Consider the following 16,065-nt stretch of genomic DNA (forward strand, 5'->3'; position numbering starts at 1 on the left):
TGGTGGATTGTGCATCAGTTGGATGTCAGTAATGCCTTTTTGCATGGAGACCTACAGGAAGAAGTCTATATGAAAATCCCTGCTGGTATGCCTACTCCAAATCCTGATCTGGTTTGCCTCTTAAGAAAATCCCTCTATGGATTGAAACAAGCATCTCGACAGTGGTATGCCAAGCTCGCTGGGGCTCTCACTTACAAAGGATACACCAGCTCTTTAAATGACTATTCCTTGTTTTATAAGAAAACTGGTGCTTTGGTGTCTCTTATAGCAGTTTATGTCGATGACATTTTGATTACAGGTAATGATCAATCAGAAATCAACCAGATTATGCACTTTCTGAACACAGAATTCAAGGTTAGACATTTGGGGGAGATTCACTATTTTTTGGGTATGGAAGTACTCCGAGAAAAACATGGCTTTATCATCAATCAACGAAAATTTACCTTAGAGCTTCTCCAGGAATTTGATTGTTCTGGTGCGGCAGTTTCATCTCCTCTTGATCCATATTCCAAACTGCTTGCTGATGACGGACCTCTTCTCTCCAATCCCACCATCTACAGACATCTCGTGGGCAAGCTTAACTACTTAACCCATACTAGACCTGATTTGTCGTTTGCTGTCTTGTCACTGAGTCAATATATGCAAACTCCTCGGGAATCCCACTTTAATGCAGCTCTCCGTGTTCTCCGGTATCTTCGCACAGACCTGGCCAAGGAATCCTTCTTTCATCAGATCCGTCTTTTGAGTTGCTGGCTTTCTGCGATGCTGATTGGGCTTCCTGCAGGGATAGCAGACGTTCTATTAGTGGATATTTCATTACTCTTGGTGGAGCTCCTGTGTCCTGGAAATCAAAGAAACAGGTCTCAATCTCATTATCTTCTGCTGAGGCGGAGTACAGGTCTATGAGAAGGGTTACTGCTGAAATTACCTGGCTTGTTCGTCTTCTTGACGATCTTTCGATACCTCCGTCTTTACCTATCACAGTTCACTCCGATAGCCAGGCAGCTATTCACATCGCGAAGAACCCAGTTTTCCACGAAAGAACAAAGCATGTTGAGTTAGATTGTCATTTTGTGCGACAACAGTTCATTTCTGGGCTAATCACACTCTCTTTTGTTCCGTCCAATCAACAGCTCGCCGATATCTTTACCAAACCTTTATCCGGTGACTCTCACCGTTTTCTACTACACAAATTAGGGGTTTCATCACCCTCCAATTTGAGGGGGGATATTGACAAAGAACCATCATCTTCCTCATTTTTGAATGAAGGAAGTGTTACAAGAATTGGAGAAGAAACAACGAAGAGGAAGCCTCAGATTTCAGACAAGAGAAATGCTTCCTCTTCCAAATCAAAGTATAAATCTGAAGCTGATGTGGAACAATCAGGGCCTTTGATCAGAGATACAAAGATGAGATCATGGCCATTGGATCAGAGGACACCTGTACAGAAAAGGGAAGCTTCCAAGAAGCTCAGCTCACGTGATAAACATGTGAAGGAATAAGTTTGTTAATTTTGTACAAATAAAAGAATGACAAGTGTATAGTTGGTTATTTTCTTTTATTTATTTTTCATTTAATCTCAGTTGTAAATACGGGTACATATACCAAGTTTTAGGGGATATACAAGATCAGAAAATTTCCAATCCTTCTGCTCAAATTCTTTCANCGTTTTCAGAATATGAAACTTATCGAGGACAATTGTAAATGAATGATGAATATTTATAATATTAGTAATATTATTGAAAGTTTTAAATTTGTTAACTTCATGCTTTTAGTGTGGACTGAGGATTTGTAATATCTTATTATTTATGTTTTATTGATTGATTTATGATAGATATTGAAAGACAAATAATTTAATCAAATATAAAATTAATTTAATCAATAAATCTATTTGGCCCACGAACTCTAAATTCTGGATCCGTCACTGGTTGGAGTCCGATATCGACAAGGGCTATTTAATTTTCTTGTATGAACTTGAGCAAGATCCATTTCTTATGATAAAGATCAGCAGAAGCTGCGACAAAGTTATCCCAACCCTATCAAATAGATATCACAGCCACATATTTATTATTCTTGGCCCTATTCACATCGTATCTAATTTCATGACTTACGCTAGAGTTAAATACTGATCAACCTTTAAAACAACCAACGCGATACTATTTTATATCTGTCTATTTTTACTCGTTTACTTTTGACATGACACATTCTTAAGAAATAATAAATAAAAGAATAATTTTATTATATCAATGGTTAAATATAATAAAGGGCAGTGTTTTGAGAAGTACATTCAGAAATGACTATAGTTAATAATAAGGATAAATTAAAAAAATTAAGTAATAAATTATGTCTTGATTTTCTAAACTGAACAAGTAAAAGTAATCCAAGGGATTACAAAGACGTAGACATTAATAGCAAACACATATAGTCACATAAATTTTAGTTTTTCCTCATTGACGGAGCTAGAATTTTCATCAAAAGGGTTTCAAAATATGAAAAAGTAAATACACTAATTAACTAGCTTAAAGGGCTTCAACATCTATCATATATATATGAAAAATAATTTTAACCATTTATAAATAATATTTTTTTTTACTGAGGAGGTTTATCCAGCTAGTCTCAAGTTGACTCGGCCCCTTCTTTTCCCTCTAATATAGTAGTACTTACTCATACAATTAGTATCAAAGTCACCACAAAGGCAGATCAAGTTTGTGGTTGTAATTCTGTATGAATATAGTACTGTGTTGTTGTACATGTAAGGATTCTATATTTTTTTTAAAAAAACTCTATGTTATAGTTCGTCCCTAGTACGGAATAGCATGTGGAGTGGAATAAATGTTAACAGTGGGTGTTGAGGGGAAGGATATGAGTGGGGGCAGTGAGGGGGAGGCCCCTACTCAGGAGGAAGGCGTGGGAGCCCATGCGCCTTCCATTTTTTTGTTGCCTAAAAAACTTACCCTTTATGCTCCGGACTCGTTACTTCTAAGCGCAAATGCCACGTCTACTCATGTATTAGCACGCTCAACCTACATGGAGGTGCTACAAAACCATTAAGCAATATATAGTTGTAAAAGAAGTCTGTATTAGGACAATTTATGTAGTATATCATAATTTGTTTTAGAAAACATGAAAACTCATAGGTTATATGTTGGACAGGAGCAAAATCTGTGGATGAAGATTTGAAAGAGCAGAAATCAGGTGTTACAGGCTCCGTAAGATGCCAAGAATTAAGGCGTATATTAAGAGTCAAAAGTCATTTTTAACGAATTAAAGAAAAATATTGTTTTAAATATTTAGTTAATCGAACGTGAAAAAATTAGAATAATTTGCCTACAAACCAAAAATGTGAAATATTGCACACGGTACAAAATGCGGCTTAGACAAAGCCAAAAAAAAAAAAGTATGATGTCGATAATAGTCCTCCAATAATAATAGAGATCAAATTTTTTGAGAAACTACTTCAACTTGACATATAGCCAATTCCCTATAAATGACCTTCCTCATTATCTTCAGCTCTAGTAACAAACTAAGAAAATCAATTGTCCTCTCATACATTATTCTCAGCTTTGCCTAACTAAAACTATAGTTAGAAGAGCTGAATTTTTTTTTAAAAAAAATCGGATCAATCTTATAGACTTCACCACGAGAAGCTATGGAAGTGGATAAGGTACATGCAAAAGAGAAACCCAAGTATGGAGGAATTAAGGCCATGCCTTTCATTATAGGTAAATAGATTCCGATTTCAAGTTGTACTACTCACGTTTTGTTTAGGCCTCTTATTAGAATTTGACTTGCAGGAAATGAAACCTTTGAGAAACTGGGGACGCTTGGAACCTCATCGAATCTCCTGGTTTACTTAACCACTGTATTCCATATGAAGTCAATTAATGCTACTAACCTTGTTAATGTCTTCAATGGTACTTGCAATTTTGGTACTCTGCTTGGAGCGTTCTTATGTGACACTTATTTAGGTCGATACAAGACATTGGGAATCGCTTCTATATCTTCTTTCACGGTACAAAAAGAAAAAACTTAACATGCTTACATTATATGTTGCAATTCATGGTAAAAATTTGAATTTTTTTTGTGTGTAAACAGGGGATGTTGTTTTTGACGCTGACAGCTGCAATCTCGAAACTGCATCCTCTTCATTGTGGAACTGCAGAAAATAGCATTTGCCTTGAACCAACAACAGGACAATTAGCTTTCTTACTATGTGGATTTGGTTTTCTAGTAGTAGGTGCTAGTGGTATTAGGCCATGCAATTTAGCTTTTGGGGCAGATCAATTCGATCCCAATACCGAATCAGGAAGAAGGGGAATTAACAGCTTCTTTAATTGGTACTACTTCACTTTCACTTTTGCCATGATGATATCATTGACTGTCATCGTCTACATTCAGTCGAGTGTGAGTTGGGCTATAGGATTGGCTATTCCAACATTTCTAATGTTCTTGTCATGCGTTTTCTTCTTCGTTGGTACCAAAATTTATGTCCATATTTTACCCGAGGGTAGTCCCTTGACAAGTATGGTGCAAGTGCTCGTAGCTGCAATACAGAAAAGGCGCTTAAAGTTACCAGAACAACCACAGAATACCTTGTTCAATCATGTTTCCAGCAAGAGTATCAACTCTGAACTTCCTTACACTGATCAATTTAGGTAATAATGAATGATCCTCTAGTCTACAATCATTTGACCTTTTTTTTTTCGTATTTTTTTTTGTGGAGCTAAGACTAATAGAAGATAGAATTATGGTTCTGCAGGTTCCTGAATAAAGCGTCTATTTTAAGCCCCGCAGACAAAACAAACGAAGATGGATCAGCAGTCGATCCATGGAGACTTTGCAGCATCCAACAAGTGGAAGAAGTGAAATGTGTTGTAAGAGTATTTCCAATATGGACAGCAGGTTTGATATACTACGTTTTTCTAGTCCAAATGCAAACTTATGTAGTCTTTCAAACGCTGCAAAGCGACAGGAGCCTTTACAGTGCTAGTAAGTTCAAGATTCCAGCAGCATCATACTCGGTCTTCTCCATGTTGAGTTTGTCTATTTGGATACCTATCTATGACAGAATAATCGTTCCATTTCTCCGAAAAATCACCAAGAAAGAAGCTGGCATAACCGTCCTCCAAAAAATGGGGATCGGATTAGTAATTGCAGTTCTCACAATGCTAGTATCAGCTGTAGTGGAAACTCGACGAAGGGACATAGCACTTAGGCATCCAACACTAGGCATTGAACCAAGACGAGGCGGAATTTCAGCCATGTCTGCTAATTGGTTGATACCTCAACTAGCTCTTGCAGGGCTTTCTGAAGCATTCACTATCATAGCACAAGTTGAGTTTTTCTACAAGCAATTCCCGGAAAACATGAGGAGCTTTGCAGGTTCATTCTTGTTTTGTGGATTTGCATTGGCTAATTACATGAGTAGCTTGTTGATAACAATAGTTCACAAGACAACAAGAATATCAGATACAGAGAATTGGTTAGCAGAGGATCTAAACAAGGGGAGATTAGATTATTTTTACTACTTGGTTGCTGCATTGGAGGTTTTAGATTTTGGCTACTTTCTAATATGTGCCAAATGGTACAAGTACAAAGGAACACAAAATGATCAAAATCTTGAAGTCTCCATGGATAAATTACAACCCACAAAACCTCTAGTTTGATTCAACATTTTCTATTCTCTTCTTCTTAATAAAAATACATATAAATTCAGCCATGGTAATGTATATTTGATTGTGACACAAAATCGCACTCATGAGACTACAATCGGCAATACTTAATGATCAAACTAGTTTTTTTTTTCCAATGATTTTCATTTGATTTTCGATACTTATATTGGATTTGATTAAATTATGGATTCATGTCAAGAAGTCTGATATTAGGGTAAAACGCTCTAACATAGGCGACTTTATAATAAGACTCGAACTCAAACCATCTGATTATAGATGAAGGTGATAAGTATGGTATTTACATATTAGTTAATTTGTCTATTGGGGTTATTTATGGAATTGTATGGGTATCAACTCTCGCATAAAATAATAGATAAATAATATACTTGTTGGTGATGTGACTGCTTCACTTTAAATATTTGGTCGTTGTTTGATATAAAATAATGTTTTCATAATGTAGAATGTGTTAAGTAAAAGCGTATAAATTTTGTAATAACATTAAGTAACACGATGCTGTAAATCATGATCAGAAGTATATAATCATATTTTACTTTCATGTGAACTTATTTTCTTTTTTATGAACATTCAAAATAAAATTGATATTAGCAATTAGCATTAGATCAAACTGTATATTATTATTCCAATTATGCCATAATTAGAAAAATTAATTCCGAAATATTTGTAATCAACTAATAGCGAAAAAACAAGGAACAATATTGTTAAAAAACAAAAAACAGCTCATTTTTTTTTCCTGAAGGAGAAAAGTTCGACTTGTTTCTCTATAAATATCAAGTTCCTTTTTTCTCGTGGAAAAAAGATATCTGGGTCTTGCGAATTAAGAAATTAATAATAAAAGCTTAAAGAGGTTTTTGCACGAATTACCCCCTATTTCAGAATGATCTTAATTTAGTCCCCACTGCAAAATTAATAATAATAAAAAATTATGAGCTAAAAGTACCCTCATTTATTTCGCTAGACATAAGTTTTAGAATTTTTTTATTTTGTTCGATGTAAGTTTAATACCGATTAAATTATATGACACAAGTAATGTAATATCTAATTCACTCAGCATAAATTTAGAAAATTTATCTTATTCAACGTAAATTCTGTAGAATAAGTTATGCCTACTACGACATTACTTTGTGGGTTGTGAAATTGAACTTATGCCTTTATCATCATAAGTTTTGTAGAACCTAAGTTATGCGTCGTAACTTGTGGATTTTCTGAACTGCACTTATGCCAATTGCCGGCATATTTCATTAACTTGTTATGTGTTGTAAAACATACCTTGTGTTATATTATAATACCAAAATATAAATTAATATCTTATGATTTTGTTTTTGTTTATTTGTTGTTAAGGATGTTTTTGATCACTTTTTTATTATTTAAAATTTGAAGGAAAAAAAATTAAAATCACAAATTTGAAAGACAAAAATTAAAAAGGGAAAAAAGATAAATATACCCCCGAACTATCTTAAATGGTATGCAGATACCCTCCGTCATACTTTTGGGACATTGGTGCCCCTGTCGTCCAAAAATGAAAAACTAAACAGGGACATGTGGCACAATCTTATCCGTCAATCTGATATTTAATAAATGTCGGGTCGGTGGATAAGATTATGACAAATATATCTCCGTTAGTATACAGTGTATATATGCTCTAGTTTTTGGACAATAGCGGCACAATACCCCAAAAGTATAACGGAGTGTATCTGTATATCATTTACGATAGTTCAAGGGTATTTTTGTCCCTTTTCCCAATTAAAAATCACCCAAAATAGGAGCATTAGTGTGAATGACCTTATCTCACCATGACGCATGTATGACCAAATACAGAAGCTAGGGCCCAATGACCCAAGGTCCGAAGAACCCAGGCCCAATAGTTAAGCTAGTCATCTTTCATCATTATTTTTCTGAGATTTGTGTTCCAAATTTAAATAATTACGTAGTAGGTTTAATTAATTAGGGGAGCCCTTTTGCTATTCTTCATCATTTTATGTATGAGAAAGAATTAACCTAAATAACAATAAAAAAATAATTAAATAATTATTATTTAATCACTTAAACTAAACATGATTGGTAAATCTGACCGACTATTTGACTAAAGATTCTTTTTAGAACGATTCCAGACAAAGCTCAACAGAAAATAACATTTTAAACATGAATACAAGAGCAATAAAGTACTGTTACCAATTTGGGACCACAACCTTAAATGAAGAAATAAGAGAACCCAATGCTACTTGAAATATCAAAAGTGCTACTTGCAAATTTTCAAATTAGTTGACTAATACTACTCCTTAATGAACTGTATTTAATAAATTGGATAATGGAACTTCTATGTACTTTTCTAAAGAATATTCAAATGATTTGTTTGTTGAGACAAATGTATTATTGTATTAAATCAGTTAGTATCATATAAACTATACCCCACATGCAGTTGGTTGTGTCTGTACGTAAATATCCATACTTAAATTACTCAAACAAATATTTTGTGAAAAAATTAAAGTGAATTTTGGCAGTATAAACCTCTTAAGAAAAGAAGTAAAATATCATAATCAAACTTAGTTCAACTTCTAAGGTGGATGGACGCTGACCTATATAACAACCTATTAATTTAAATTTGGTAACCTAAAAAATGTTGTTATAATGACTTGCTATAATCGATGAAAAATACACTAACCATTTATAAGAAATATTTCACACTATCAATTGATATAAGTTAAATCCTTAAATGTTATGAAAAGACAAAATTGCATCGACCTACAAACTTACACAGACCTAAAAAAGAAATAATCCGCTATGGACATAGATCCAGAACTTGTCCAGAAGAAAAAAGAACTAAGACGCAACCTTATGTGTGCTGCATGAGTTGAACTAAGAATTAAACTCCTATTTTCTTTCCTACTGAACATATTCTTAGTTTGATACGCAAGATAATGTGAATATTCTAGAATTCAGTAATATCGATAATAAAAATAACATATTTAGTAAATATTTTAGAATTAAGTTTGAAATTAGATTTATATTGTACTTTTAACTATTTACAATATAAATTTTATGGGACCATTTTAAAAAAAATTACATATATACACAACTTAAGATATTATAATCTCTAAAATTCTTTACCATTTAAGAAAATAAGTAAAATATCATAAGCAAACTTAGTTTAACTTCTAAGGTGGACGTTGTACAATCATTTACATTATCAGGTTTGAGATGACTTATAACAACTTGTTAGAGAAAAAACCCAAAATAGTCTCTTATTTATGGGTTAAGATTTAAAGTTATTCTTGAGTTTTCACATGAAACACTAATAGTCCCTCATGTTTGCAATATTTGTGCAGTTTTGCTCCTTTCACAATTTTTTCCCTATTTTTTAATGTTGATTTTGTCCACATTTTATATATGGAATGTTCAATCATCTTTTTATATACTTAATAGAAATAATAATTCCATGTGAGAAGAAGAGCACCTAGTTCTGTTCAGTGGAAATACTATTGCAACTAAACTAAGTATACCTTTACATATGACGCTGTAAGAAAATAAAATTTTGAACTATTGCACATAAAATCAACGTGATAAACCTCTTGAATTTAGCTGCAATAATATTTCTACGGAACAGAACAAGGTGTTCTTCTTCTCACATTCTCTCACATGGAGTTATTATTAATGCTAAATATATTTAAAAAGATGATTAAACATTCTATAAATAAAATTGTGAATAAAATCAATGTTAAAAAATAGGCAAAAACTTTAGGAAGGACCAAAAGTGCATCAATATTGCAAACACGAGGGATTATTAGTGCTCCATATGAAATTTCAAGGATGACTTTGAATCTTAAACCAAAGATAAAAGGACTATTTTGAGTTTTTTGGTAACCTAAGAATATTGTAATACTGACTTGCTATAATTGATTAAAAATACACTAACCGTTTAAGAAATATTTCACCTTATCAATTGGTATAAGTTAAATTCTTAAACATTATGAAAAGACAAAACTGCATCAACCTACGAACTTACACGGAGCTAAAGAAGGATATTATGGACGAAGGAGAAAATTATCCGTAATTCGTTATCTATTTAGAGACTATAACTGTAATGAAAATATTAGAGGCTATAATTGTAATGGAAATATCATATGGGAGAAGGAGTCCGGGCCGGCTGGTTGAGACCGATTTCTTTATTTGTTGGGGAGTTACTTTCAAATAAATCTGTCGCATTACAACCTTGCTTCCCACTATAATTGTTATTGTAGCACGCGTGTGGCGCACCCCAAAGGACCATGCAGGCTTGACATCATCTCCACTGTTATTGTGGCACGTGTGTGGCCCAGCCCATAGGGCCATGAGGACTTGACATCATCCCCACTGTTATTGTAGCACATGTGTGGCCGCATGGCCCTATGCCCATTGTTATTGTAGCACATGTGTGGCCCAGCCCATAGGGCCATGCAGACTTGACATCAGCCCAACTGTTATTGCAACAAATGTGTGGCACAGCCCATAGGGTCATGTAGACTTGACATCAGCCCCACTGTTATTATAGCACATGTGTGGTACAGCCCATAGGGTCATGCAGACTTGACATCATCCCCACTGTTATTGTAGCATGTGTGTATGTAGCCCAGCCCATAGGGTCATGCGGACTTGACATCATCCCAGTGTATGTAGCCCAGCCCATAGGGTCATGCGGACTTGACATCATCCCAGTGTTATTGTAGCATGTGTGGCCAGCCCATAGGGCCATGAGGACTTGACATCATCCCCACTTTCCTCAGTTAATCACTGGAGGTCCTTCGTGAACCCGCTATAGACATGGGATCCAAAACTTGTGAAATTAGGTCTTAGGCCTAACTCACACTTGAAAAGTTGGCTCAAATGGAGAAGGATTGCCAAAGTCTTATAAGGAGTCAATCCATCTCATTAACCACAAATGTGGGACTTTTGTCGTTCTTTGACACCCTACCTCACGCCCAGTGCTTAGCATCTGGTGCCTCTGATACCATGTTAAATAAGGTGTTTGGCCTAACTCACACCCCAAAAGTTAGCTCAAAGCTAGGAGGATTGCTCAATTCTTATAAGGAATCAACACATCTCATTAACCACCAATGTGAGACTTTTGTCATTCTTTAACAGAACTTGTCCAAAAGAATAAAACACAAAGATGCAACCTTATCTGTGCTAGCTGCATGAGTTGGTGAATTAATTATAAACTCACTTATTTTTTTGAAAATATTTTGTTTCCTACTGAACATATCCTTCGTTTAATACAGAAAGATAAAGTTAATATTCTAGGATTCATCAACAACAACACATCCAGTAAATATTTTAGAATTAAGTTTGGAATTAAACTTATACAACAATTAAATTTATACTTTCGATCAAATACAATGCAAATTTTATGGGATAATTTTATCTACTAACCAAACGCAAAACGACAACCAAAGTGATTTCCAGTCTGGGCATTTTGTGTGTCCCTAGTCTGATTTAGATGTTCACTGGAGACCACATTGTGGACTTTATTGGTATAAGTGGAGCTGCCAATCATTTATAAGATGATGGTGGAGATATTTGTATCACTGACGTCTTTGACACGGATTAAATGGAGAAAGAAAGTTAACAAATAGCATTTGATTTCCTCACGTAACTACGTGACAATTTAAGTAGAAAAAGAAAATAATTGATAGTTAAATTGTAAAATTTAGAAAAAAAAACAATAGTTTAATATGTTTTTAAGATTAACTCTCTGATTTACCATCACTATTCAACTTAAGTGGTATCGATCTAGGGAAGTATAAAATTTGGTTTTAAATAAAATATAATCCATCCACATACAAAAAAGATAAAATTTGTGTAGCAATATCTTTGTATATGTTAGTATATATCAAGTTGACATCCTTCAATAAAGGGTGTGTCTATCAGCATCGTCCCCACTTCTTTCATTAACTTTAGAGAAATCTTTGAGCACGGGTTGACTACACGTCTTTGAATTACTTTAATTTAAACTTTACATCCATCATTAGTACAAGTTAAAATAGTTGGTGTTTGATTAGAATTTATAGTATTATATGTATAAACCCACAAGATTCACCCTTATGTCTATAAAAAAATATTATTTCCGTCTCAAAATAAGCGTCACCTTGGCAAAATCAAATTATCTCCAAATAAGTGTTTATTTTAGTAATTCAAGACACAAAAAGTTGTATGTTTTTCCAAGTATAGTACCGTTATACTTCATCTTCTTAATCGTGTTCAATTTTTGAAGAGATGTTTATTAAATAAGGTATAGTAAACTACACATTGTATTAATGATTTTTTAATGAATGTGATTTTTACTAAGATCACACTTATTTTGAGATGAAGAGAGTATAACGTATGACAAAGTAAGTGCCTTTAGAGCTAGATCTGAGGAAAAGTAGCAGAAATAAAGTAGGATTGCGGTTGGTTAAAAAGAACCACTTTTTATTTATCTGTACCTGCTGCTACTTTATGCTCCATTTTAGCTTCCCGAGGAGTATATAAAGCAGCAAGGAGAGAGTTAAAAATAGGATAGAAGCCATGGAAAAGAAAACAGCAAGTTTTAGAGACGATGATAGTGAGAAAGAGCCTGAAATTAACTACAGAGGAGTGAAAGCCATGCCATTTATCATTGGTAAGCATTTTCCTTGTTTCTAGCTATCTTGCTGATTTAAAAAGGTTATTACTAAGTTAAACAATTGGCATCATGAGTTGCTTCATATGTTGTTTATAGGAAATGAAACCTTTGAGAAACTTGGAGCAATTGGGACACTGTCCAACTTGTTGATATACCTCACATCAGTTTTCAACTTGAAGCATATCTCAGCTGTTACTTTGATCAATGTTTTCAATGGAACCACAAATTTCGCCACTTTGCTTGGAGCTTTCTTATCGGATACTTACTTTGGTCGTTACAAAACATTGGGATTTTCATCCATTACTTCATTTCTGGTACTAATTATAACAATTCTTGAAAGGTTGGTCAAGTGAAAGAAAATTAATCTTGAAAAACTGATTTAGTTGTTTCTTGTTTGTAGGGGTTGTTTGTGATAGCATTAACAGCAGTATTCAAGAAATTGCATCCTCCTCACTGTGAATCCAAAGATATCAGCCAATGTATAGGACCAACAGGATGGCAAATGGCGTTCTTGTTGAGTGGATTCGGGCTACTGATTATAGGAGCAGCTGGAATTAGGCCATGTAATTTAGCTTTTGGGGCAGACCAATTCAATCCCAATACAGAGTCTGGTAAAAGGGGTATCAATAGTTTTTTTAATTGGTACTTTTTCACCTTAACATTTGCACAAATGGTGTCTGTGACACTCGTGGTTTATGTACAATCGGACATAAGCTGGTCCATCGGATTAGCCATTCCTGCAATCTTCATGTTGATTTCGTGTTTCCTCTTCTTTGGTGGCACTAAAATTTATGTCAAAGTGAAACCAGAGGGAAGTCCCTTGACAAGTATAGCACAGGTCCTGGTTGTTTCTATCAAGAAAAGAAGGCTAAAATTACCAGACCAACCTTGGAAATCACTCTTCAATTACACTCCTCTCAAGTCCATCAATTCCAAGCTTCCTTACACTCATCAATTCAGGTAACAAAAATGATCAAATCTATGCAAAGTTTAGTACTACTATTGTTTTTATTAATAGTTAATTTGATTCAATCTCTTGCATGCTCATTGGATTGACACAGAGTAACTGTCATTCCTCATGAAGTATGTTCTTGAATATTCAGCCGCGCACATGTTAGTACTACGCATATTGCTTGTTCATTAGATATAACTAATCTTCATAGTGTCTGCTATATGACTCCATTAATTAATTAGTAATACTTAATTTATGGATTTGGTTTACATACCTGTCAAACCAGCTAAATTATACCTACACTGTAACTTGATTTATTATTTATATTAGTGCAGTTAAGCTTTTCCTAGATATGACAATCAACTTTAAAACTGTGATCTTGGCCTGAAAATTAAATATGGCAACTATTATACCTGCTTGTCAGCATGTTAACAAGGATGGAATTAAAAAAAGCATGAATTGTCAGCATTTTATTATACCTGTTTTCTTTAGTTAGTTTCATGTTTCATTTTACATGACTTACCAGAATCAATTGTCACTCAAACCACAACTTTTTTATATACAGAATTATTTTAATCTCCTCCCTTTTTTGGAAGTGAAATAGTATAAATTGTTTAACCTGTAGTTCCCTGAAATGACCTTGGATCATTTTGTTAAGACCGAAATAATTAGGTGTCATCCAGAAGCTAACAAACAAACCTTGAAAGATCATGAGTAAGAAAACAAACGAGAAATATACCAAAAGAGACAAACATTTAATGTGGTTCGGTCAATCGAACCAATGTCCACAATTTACTACATAAATGTGACAGTACAAAATCTCGAAAGAAATAACCTCACACAATTCACTCGGAATACAAAGAGGTGCACACAAGTATTAACGTAACACCTGTGTCTCACAAATTCTCCTCCTACACACGATTTTTATGAAGCTCTAAAACCACATTGTGAATGCTACCAAATTAGAAGGAATGAACCTTTTCTAGCCAAATATGGAGAATTTTGTGCTTACCTTATCTTTGTCATCTCCATTTTAGCTGACTTAGTGTGAAAAACATGGTGTAGTGTTGGTGCCAATTTTCAACTATCCACTCTTCACATAAGGTAGTGGTTCTCACTATCATTTAAACCAATATGTGCATCACATGGTAGGCCCTTGTATTCACAGGTGTCAGATTAGAAAGAGAAAAATGACCTTAGCCTAAAAGATATTTCATGATATTGGTCAATGTCTTAATGGTAAAGCACATGTCATATGCTATATAGAAAAGCCATATTAGCTGACCTAATTTAATCATTAATAGTAGATATAGTCATTTTTTCTTTGTCTATTACTCTCCGTATTTCAATTTGTTTGTTTTACTTTCTTGTTTAGTTTGTTTCAAAGAATAAGTCTCTTTACACATGACATGTTTAAGATCTAAGGATTAAAAAACATTCTGATATATTCAATACCTAACTGTTTAAATAAACTATGATACAAGGTTTCTTGACAAGGCTGCAATAGTAACACCAGAAGACCAAATCAAGTCAGATGGATCAGTAGTAAATCCATGGAACCTATGCAGTGTGCAGCAAGTGCAAGAAGCTAAATGTGTTATAAGAGTAATTCCTATTTGGGCTGCAGCAATTATATATCATGTTGCAATAGTTGAGCAGCAACAATTTGTTGTCTACCAAGCTCTTCAATCAAACAGACATCTTGGCACCAGCAACTTCCAAATTCCAGCAGCAACTTACACTATTTTCTCCATGTTAAGTCTCACTCTCTGGATACCCATATATGACCGTATAGTCGTGCCATTACTCCGAAGAATCACTGGAAAAGAAGGTGGCATAACGATCCTTCAAAGAATGGGATTTGGCATATTCCTCACTGTTCTATCATCCCTCGTATCTGCATTCATCGAGAAACGAAGGAGAAACCTAGTTTTCACAAATCCAGCATTAGGGCTACATTCAGAAAGAGGATTAGTTTCTTCCATGTCAGCTTTATGGTTGGTTCCTCAGTTATCCTTAGCAGGACTTGCAGAGGCATTTTGCGCAATTGGACAAGTGGAGTTCTACTACAAACAGTTCCCGGAAAATATGAGAAGCATAGCAGGGTCTTTCCTCTTCTTGGGAATGGCTGCTTCAAGTTACTTGAACAGTTTATTGATCTATATTGTACACAACACAACAGGAAAGGCGAAAACAGGCAATTGGCTACCGGAAGACCTTAACAAGGGGAAATTGGATTACTTCTATTTCTTGATTACAGCGCTGGGAATCATGAATGTTGTCTATTTCATAATATGTGCTAGGTGGTACAAGTACAAGGGAAGTGGTGACACCAGCTCCGTAGAATTGGAAATGGAAAGGAAAAACGTCGAGAAACACTTTGTTTGACATTTATATTAAGGATTAAACCAAATGATCGAATAGTATCTTATACCAATTTTTAGCAGCCATTTCACATTTGGGTTGAAAGAAGTTGTAATAGGAAAGTTAAAACGAAATAGCCTGAAATTCGCGCTCCCTCCTTAAATGGGAAGATGAAGTGTATCGACTATCAAAGTCATATTAATAGTATTAGCAGCAGCTTTTTAGCCATAACTCATTTGGAATTCTCCAACTGATATATTATTTATGAAATAATTTCTCAAAGTACTCACTTTTTGTTTCACCTTCTAATGATAAAAGTTTAGTTTACTGTAAGCACTTATTATTCTTTACAAGTCATATTTAAGCATATGTTTATACACATTTCAAGTATTCAAGATCAAGAATTGTTTTCTTCATGGCTA

At 34.3% G+C, this 16,065-nt stretch overlaps 2 protein-coding genes across 3 annotated transcripts; both read left to right on the forward strand.

Moving 5' to 3' along the window:
- The first annotated feature begins 3,412 nt into the window (after positions 1-3,412).
- LOC125860470 (protein NRT1/ PTR FAMILY 2.11-like) lies at positions 3,413-5,719 on the forward strand. Of its 2 annotated transcripts, XM_049540434.1 has the most exons (5): positions 3,509-3,722; positions 3,795-4,012; positions 4,096-4,337; positions 4,512-4,655; positions 4,760-5,719. In XM_049540434.1, the coding sequence occupies exons 1-5, from the start codon at positions 3,650-3,652 to the stop codon at positions 5,664-5,666; spliced, it is 1,584 nt and encodes a 527-aa protein (XP_049396391.1). In that variant the 5' UTR covers positions 3,509-3,649; the 3' UTR covers positions 5,667-5,719. The 2 variants fall into 2 exon arrangements, with proteins under 2 accessions (XP_049396390.1, XP_049396391.1); XM_049540433.1 differs by having other exon boundaries at positions 3,413-3,722; positions 4,096-4,655.
- A 6,401-nt stretch (positions 5,720-12,120) lies between these two features.
- Positions 12,121-15,831, forward strand: LOC125860469 (protein NRT1/ PTR FAMILY 2.11-like). The gene is made up of 4 exons (XM_049540432.1): positions 12,121-12,324; positions 12,424-12,641; positions 12,728-13,287; positions 14,764-15,831. The coding sequence occupies exons 1-4, from the start codon at positions 12,231-12,233 to the stop codon at positions 15,665-15,667; spliced, it is 1,776 nt and encodes a 591-aa protein (XP_049396389.1). The 5' UTR covers positions 12,121-12,230; the 3' UTR covers positions 15,668-15,831.
- The last annotated feature ends 234 nt before the right edge of the window (positions 15,832-16,065 follow it).

The sequence above is a fragment of the Solanum stenotomum genome, chromosome 3 (genome assembly GCF_019186545.1).
Source record: "Solanum stenotomum isolate F172 chromosome 3, ASM1918654v1, whole genome shotgun sequence".
In the NCBI taxonomy this organism is placed as follows: Eukaryota; Viridiplantae; Streptophyta; class Magnoliopsida; order Solanales; family Solanaceae; genus Solanum; species Solanum stenotomum.